This window comes from Macadamia integrifolia, chromosome 6 (assembly GCF_013358625.1).
Source record: "Macadamia integrifolia cultivar HAES 741 chromosome 6, SCU_Mint_v3, whole genome shotgun sequence".
Classification (NCBI taxonomy): Eukaryota; Viridiplantae; Streptophyta; class Magnoliopsida; order Proteales; family Proteaceae; genus Macadamia; species Macadamia integrifolia.
In genome coordinates, this window is record NC_056562.1 from 39,854,481 (window position 1) to 39,862,405 (window position 7,925).

At 36.6% G+C, this 7,925-nt stretch overlaps 1 protein-coding gene across 1 annotated transcript; it reads left to right on the forward strand.

Annotated features, from left to right (window-relative positions):
• Positions 1 to 1,337: 1,337 nt before the first annotated feature.
• On the forward strand, positions 1,338 to 6,426 carry LOC122082295 (protein FAR1-RELATED SEQUENCE 5-like). The gene is made up of 7 exons (XM_042649754.1): positions 1,338 to 1,363; positions 1,869 to 1,979; positions 2,096 to 2,206; positions 2,949 to 3,554; positions 3,729 to 3,918; positions 4,045 to 5,136; positions 6,301 to 6,426. Exons 1-7 carry the CDS (start codon positions 1,338 to 1,340, stop codon positions 6,424 to 6,426), a joined length of 2,262 nt encoding a protein of 753 aa, XP_042505688.1.
• Positions 6,427 to 7,925: the final 1,499 nt, after the last annotated feature.

Below are 7,925 nucleotides of genomic sequence, written 5' to 3' on the forward strand. Positions count from 1 at the left end.
CAATTTTATCTCAAACCTTTTTTTTTTTTTTTTTGGGTAGAAAATCTCAAACCCTACTCTTTCAACTTTGTAAGTACATGAAAATAAAGGAAAACCAATGAGACGTATCACTTTGGAATATTTATTATCTAAGAAGTTCAAAGACTTTTGTCTTATAAACATCAGGGACTGATCGAACGTATGGGCCGAGGACAGTCTACAATTTTTTGCTATGACCTGTTTTATGATATGGAAATATGGAGCTCTATAATTTTGTTGAAAATTCAACTTAGGTTACTTCAAAGCAACTACAATTCTACTATTGTATAGGTAAATGTAAATTTTAGAACGGTAAGTGTTTTTTTTTTTTTTGCTACTCTCTATCATACTAAGCACCGCTGACCAATGGCTAGTCTACTGGACGCTAGTAGGGCCAACAGTCACCTACTCCTACACACACACCCACACACACAAAGCTATGATAGGTTCAATTCGTGCTGATTCTTCAAGCCGAAACTACCACCACTAGGCTATCCTAACATGGTACATAATACAATGTAGATGAGATTGAAGTTGACATTTGGATCCAAGAACGGGTTCCAATCTAACAGTGATCATGAGTTCTTTCATGCCCTTCCCCTTTGTTGCAAAATGAGTATTAAATGAAGTTTAAAATACCTGTTTTTTAGTTTGGTTTTGAAATTTTAGGTTTTGTGTTTTTTCTCCCAAAAGTTTTTACTGGTTTTTGGAGTAGCTTTTTAAAAAAATACACTTTTGGAGTTGCTTTTAAGAAATAATTTTTTGTGTGAAACTTTAGGGCCTGTTTGATAACGTTTCAAGAAACGCGTTTCTGCCGTTTCTGTTTCCAGAAACAGCAGAAATGGAGTAAAAAGCGTTTGATAAAACTGTTTCGTTTCACATATTTTCAGAAATAGAAATAGAAATTTTCACTTATTTATGGTTCAAGAAACGACCCAGGCGAAACAAGTTCAACTTGTTTCGCCATTTCTGGAAACGACTTGTGGCCATTCTTTCACTGGTTATTATCGACTTCTAAAAACATGACTTATCAAACACCTTCAATTTCGTTTCTATTTCTAAAAACGAAAATTTATGTTTCTATCGTTTCTTGAAACAAAAATGACAGAAACGTTATCAAACGGGCCTAGTCTCATATTGAAAGTGGAAGAGAATAACAAGAAATTAATAATTAGGAACGGTACTTATGCACACTGAGTCGAAGCTAGTTGGGACATTAAAATGAAATATTATTTTGCTCTGGATTAGACCGGACTAATTTCAGGATTTATTTTTAATTAAAGTTGGATACACTTTAGATGACACTGGTGGAACCCACAATGGCGTCATTTACATCTCAAATGATGTCAGTCTAAGGCCATTAAAAGTTAACTCTTATTGTCTAAAATTCACTCGAAGCCATTTCAACGGTATCTTTCAAGAAGTCACCTCTCTTGGAAAGGCTACTTTGAAAGGGTTTTTCACCTCTATAAATAAGAGTAGCTCCCTCTATGCGTCTTCCTTTTAGCATATTGTTATGTACTTTTATAATTCCGGCTATATATCCCACCATGATCGAGACATTTCTTTACCATCTTCATCATTTTTTGTTATTATATTTAGAATTATAAAAATAATATAATATTTAAGAAGGGAAAACCAAACCCACGCAAAATCTTGGTCCCGGCCTTGCAGTGGATGTATAAAACCAATGACCACTGGCCGAAGTAGACACATTTTCTCCATGACCGAACAAGTGAATCTCACCTGAGCCTGACACAACATTAGACTACCCCATTTAGAGCAAATACTTTAACTCACTCTGTTCTTATTCTTTCTATCTCTTTCTCTATGCTTGGCTATTATTCCAGCGTTCATCCCGCCGTCCCTAATAGGCCTCCGGCGAGTTCTCTTTTCTCTAATAAGCTGCCGGTGTTTGTCTTGCCATCTCTAATAGGCCGCCGACGACTCCGCTGGAACTGGTAAGTTCTCTTTCTCTTTCTCTCTCGTCTTCCGTCTTCTTCTTCTACTTCTTCTCTTTAACTCACTCTGTTCTTATTCTTTCTATCTCTTTCTCTGTGCTTGGCTATTATTTCAGCGTTCATCCCGCCGTCCCTAATAGGCCGCCGGCGAGTTCTCTTTTCTCTAATAAGTTGCCGGTGTTCGTCTCGCCGTCTCTAATAGGCCGCCGACGACTCTGCTGGAACTGGTAAGTTCTCTTTCTCTTTCTCTCTCGTCTTCCGTCGTCTTCTTGTCTTCTCTCTCGTCTTCCGTCTTCCGTCTTCTTCTGGGTCGATTTCTATTTTGTACTTGTGTTTTTAAAAATTGAAGAGAGATAGTGAACGTGCTCTTCTTTGTTCAGATATCTCAACTACATTTATTTCTTTTTCTTTCTAAAAGGATGTGGGGAGTTAGGGTGGGGAGTTAGTTTAGCTTGTGGCTTTATGGTTTAATCTGTTTTCCTCTTTCATATCTAGCCTCTTGTTTATTTTCCGAGATGGTCGAATCTGACAAAATTAAATCTCTCATTAATTTTCATCCAAATTTTTAATTCATTAAAACCCAGAAATCAAAGAAACTCCGAGGGAGGGAGAAGGGAAGAGCACCCTCCATATGTAATTTCTTCTTTGGGATTTGAAACTTTCCTTCTTTTGTTATCCATTAGAAGTATTGAAGTTGAGCTGCTTGGTTACAGTGGTCCAGAGTTTGTTCAAGTAATGCAATAACAAAATTATTGAAATCAGAAGTGTGGACTTATATGTTGATAAATAATTTTTGACGTACCAAATTAATTTGGTTTTGACAGGGACCATGATCGGGTGATATTGACTATACCTAATTCCAAGTTTTTTACGTAGTTCGATTTTTGTTTGTCGTTATTCTCACAGTCTTACTTGATTGAGAATTTGAGATTTGTGATTTTTATTTTATAAGGATGGTTATCTAAACAGTATCAAAATTTTAGGTAATACTATGGGAGATCAGGACATAGGTCTGGATTTTGAGATTGAGCCTCGAGTTGGTATAATATTTAATTCAGAGATCGAGGCTTACAAATTCTATAATTCCTATGGGGGAAGGATGGGTTTCAGTGTGAGGAGAGACTATGCACATTGGAGTAGAAATGATAAGTCAATCCTAACTTCAAGGAAATTCGTATGTAGTAAACAAGGTTTGAGGAAAAAAGACAAACGAGATGCTGATACAAAGATACCGAGAGCAGTGACAAGAACTAATTGTAATGCACGGATGGGAATTGTGCGTATTGATAATGGACAATATCAATGTAATATATTTACTGAAGAGCATAATCATCCTCTACATTTACCGGCTACATTGCTTATGATGCGGTCGCAACGGAAAGTTTCAGATGCCCATGCGATAGAGATTGATTTAGACGATGATTCTGGAATAAAACCTAAGGCCATTTTTGAGTACATGAGCAGGAAAGCAGGTGGAAAAGAAAACATTGGGTTTATCAGACAAGATCAAAAGAATTACCTCCGAACAAAACGTCAGCGTGACTTATCGTATGGTGAAGCTGGTAGTTTGTTGATGTACTTTGAAAACCAAACAAGGAAAAACCCTTCTTTTACATATGCATTACAATTGGATAGTGAGGAGCAGATAACAAATATATTCTGGGCAGATCCAAAAATGTTAATAGACTATGCTCATTTTGGTGATGTAGTTAGCTTTGATACGACATTTTGTACTAACAAATAATATAGGCCATTCGGTGTATTTACTGGATTTAATCACCATAGAGGTATATGCATTTTTGGGGCTGCCTTGTTATATGATGAGACTTCAGAATCTTTCAAATGGTTGTTTGAGGCTTTCTTGAAAGTCCATGGGCAAAAGAAGCCATTAACCATTTTTACCGATCAAGATGCTGCAATGGGAAATGCGATATCTGAGGTTTTTCCCGATACATGGCATGGTTTGTGTACTTGGCACATAATGCAAAATGGCATCAAACATTTAGGAAATTTGATGAAAGATGGATCATGTTTTTTTAAAGATTTTAAATCTTGTATGTTTCAGTACGAGGAAGTAATAGAGTTTGAGAATGCATGGATGAAATTACGTAGTGATCATCTAGTTACAGATCCTTCATGGTTAGATCGTATATATGGACTTAAAGAGAAATGGGCTAAGTGTTTCACCATAGGTATGCGAAGTACACAACTCAGTGAGAGTTTGAATGGTGATTTGAAGGATTACTTGAAATCCAGTTTGGATCTTGTTCAGTTTTTTAAACATTTCGAGAGGGTGGTGAATGACAAGCGTTATAATGAGTTGAAGGCAGAGTTTGATGCAAGAAATAAAACTCCAAGAAATATCTTTCCCATGTCACCCATTATGAACCAAGCGTTAGAAATTTATACTCCTAAAATATTTGAAGAACTTCAACACGAGTATATTTGGATTACTGCTTGTTCTATTAAATTTCGGAATGAGAGTGCTGCCATTCATAACTACATAGTTGATGTTGTTGACAGAGAAGGGAATTTCAATGTTGAGTGTAACCCAGTTGGCCCTACTATTGCATGTAGTTGTAGAAAGTTTGAGACTTTTGGAATTCTATGTTGCCATGCTTTGAAAATATTTGATGTGCTTGATATCAAGTTCATTCTTGCAAATTATGTATTGAGGAGATGGACACGGGGAGGAAGAAGCATGATAGTGAAAGGTGATGACGGAACCCAAGTTGAAGAAGATGTTAACCTAGATTGTACACAACGTTATAGGATTCTTTGCCCTAAACTAGTGAGAATAGCCTCAGAAGCATCAAATTCGTCTGAGGGATATGCATTGGTTGACAGAAATGCTAATGATTTGTGTGCAAAACTTCAAAATCTTGCAGTCGATGGCCCTTCAATAATTGTCTCAAGGGAGTACTCTAATGTGAACAAAGTAAAAGGGATAAAGAATAAATCTCCTCGCAAAGGTGGAAAGCGTCATAAGAGTTGGGTGGAAAAGCAAAGAAATAAAAAGAAAACAGTTAGAGCAAATACTTCCCAGGCTTCTCAGCTAATCCAACCAAGTGTACCATCACATTTAAGTTATTGGAATCCACCTGGTGGATCACAAGTAATGGATAATGGCAAGATTTCTTACACTCAACTATTAACAGTAAGTAGTTTTAATTTTTTTTTTTCCATTTCATTTAGATGTGTGTATTAGTGATTTTTCTAACTACATTGTCGGGATTGTGCAGGAATCTATTGACTATTCTCAATCCTCATTGTTCTCTTCCCAATTCTCAAGCAAAATATGATTGGTTTTATTTGCTTCAAGCTGAATAAAGCGTGTTAATTAATGTGTGTGGGTTAAACATTGTCTCATTTAATAAGTTGAACTTTGTTTCTCTTGAAATTCAAAGTTAGTGAACATTTTTTTAATTCATTTACTTTACTTGGTATCTCGCATTGTAGTTGTTCCTTGTATCTATCATTGTTCCAATGTTTTTGTTTCATTTATTTTTTATATTTGGATTAGACTAACATGATTTATGTTAATAGGTAAGTCTTTAGCTCAAAATGGAAGAGCAACTGGGGTTACACCCAGTAGATGGTGGTTCAAATCCACCAAGACTTGTCTATGAGATGCTTGGCTAAATTCAACTTGGTTAGAGAAAGGTAATGAAGGAACTGGTTTTTTAAGATTGGCTGCTGCCCATCCATACCAACCAGTTTGGATCGATATGTTAGTAGAGATTAATGTTTTCGACCCACATTCAAAATCTGTGGGCTGCCACAACTAAATCTCAATGACACACTGCTTCAATGGCAAGTTTCTTTGTCAAGCCTGGGCATAAATCCTTACTGAAGTTATGCCGCAAATGAATCTCAATGACAAACTACTTCATCAGAAAGTTGCAAAATGGCCATAAATAACCTTTGAGACTAAAGTTCATTTGGATTGGTTTTCCTTTAAAGCACATGAGTTCTCCTACTGTTGAGTAGCAGTTTGAATTTGAGGATTGAGAGCAACAGTTAAATCTGCAATAGATTGTGTAGTTGAAAAAGTCTATGGGTGTACTCAAGAAATTTGTTCAATTACACAGTTTGCATATAAATGTTGGGAATTCCATTGAAAGAGGTGCATAAAAATTAGGTCGCACGCTATTTGTTTTTTTTGGGATGACTATGGTCTGCGTAGCTTATATTTGCAATTTGATTATGTACATGAACCAGGTTTTGGGATTTGGTTATCTAGTTTGTGTGATTTTGCCTTTTATAGTTTAGGTACTTTTTCTGTCATAAAATTTTCAACCAATCTGTTGATGGGATTCAGGGTGCCGAGGTGTCATATATAAAAGCTTCTTCTCCTTCATTCAACAGCTTCGAAGTAGAAATGCTCGCAGCAATCGTCATTGCGAAGTTCAGTGCTTCAGTTCCTTCAATGGCTGGTCGAATTTGAAAATTCTGTAGGGAAGAAGGCCTAACCTATGCTTATATTCTTCTCTACATTGCCCTCTCCAGTGGTCAGATCTTCTTCAATAAGGTTAGATCGATCTTTACCTTCTTATTGAATCACAGTTGGTTTGTGATTCCATTTCGGTTACATTTCTTAGATATGTTTATGAAGTCTTAGTAAACCACATTCGGTCTCTGCTCTTTGGTTTCTTTCTGTAAATTTTGTAGCTTAGGTTCTTTATTTGAACATATCTTCTTTGAATCTTTCTTGAATAGGTTTTGGTTTCTAATGGAAAATATGAGATGGAATTTCTTGTTGCGCTTTGGTTAATGGTGATCAGTTGATTTGGAGAAAATTAGGTTTGGTTTTCATAACAATGTAAACCAAATGTCTGACTTATCCTTGAATGTATGCTTCCTGTCAGGTTAACAGACTAAAAGTTAGAACTGGTGGTTGTGAAATTATGCCAAGTTAATACAGAGACTCTAAATTCATGCACATTCCATTTACTAAATTATGCCTCAGTTCTGCTGTTTGACATTTCGGAAGATGTGACATTGATGATTGAACAACCAGGGCCACAAATTGCCTACTTAGTAGTTGCTTCTTCAGTGGATTTATGGAGATTTGATGTAATATGTGGATGGATTTGTGGAGATTTGATGTAATCTGTGGATTTCTGAACTTGAAGTGCTCATAAGAATGACATGTTCCCCCAAACCAGTTTCAGCTGATCGGAGATGTAACATGCTCACCCATATCAATTATCATCTGCTAACCTTAGTACTCTTTCTTCTGGTAATGGAAGTCTGAATCATCCTGATACAGCAAATTTCACTTCATGTACCACTGCTTTTTCTACCCCACCAACTATGAACTGCAAAGTGGGGTTCACTTAAGATCCATTTACAGAAGAAAACTGCATTAGTTGAACTAGTAATATTTGGGACTATGTTTCCGCTGATTTGCCAAGAAGAAAACTTGGTCCCTGCCATCCAGAGCCAGATCTCTATGTTTATCTTTTTGTCTGCTTGTGCGGAAAAGGAGACCTATTCTGGGGATTTGAGATGAAATGGGACAGAGGTCAGCATTTTTCAGTCTGTCAGAATGTTATTGAGAAGAGTCTTGGGGGTTTGTCTTTGCTCTCTTCCATACCCAGATCTTGACGATCCTGCAAGCTTCTGCCATGACCTGATGATCCATTTGTGTACTCAATGCTTATGCACATTAATATGAGGACCTGAACGGGTTTTCTAATATGACATTGGAATGTGGAATGCCTTTCTTCCTCTTTCTCAATTATACTCCAAAGGAGTTGGTTGATTTACTCAATGTTTCAGTGATGAGCTAATTGGAATAAAGAACAATGACTAATTTTGGGTGCTCTGTTTTTTCATACTAGATCACATTAGAACTGAAGTTCATACTATGGAATGTCATGACAGTGATGAAGTGTCTTTAAAAGTCTGCAACCTTTTGATTCCCCTCCTCTCTCCCCCACC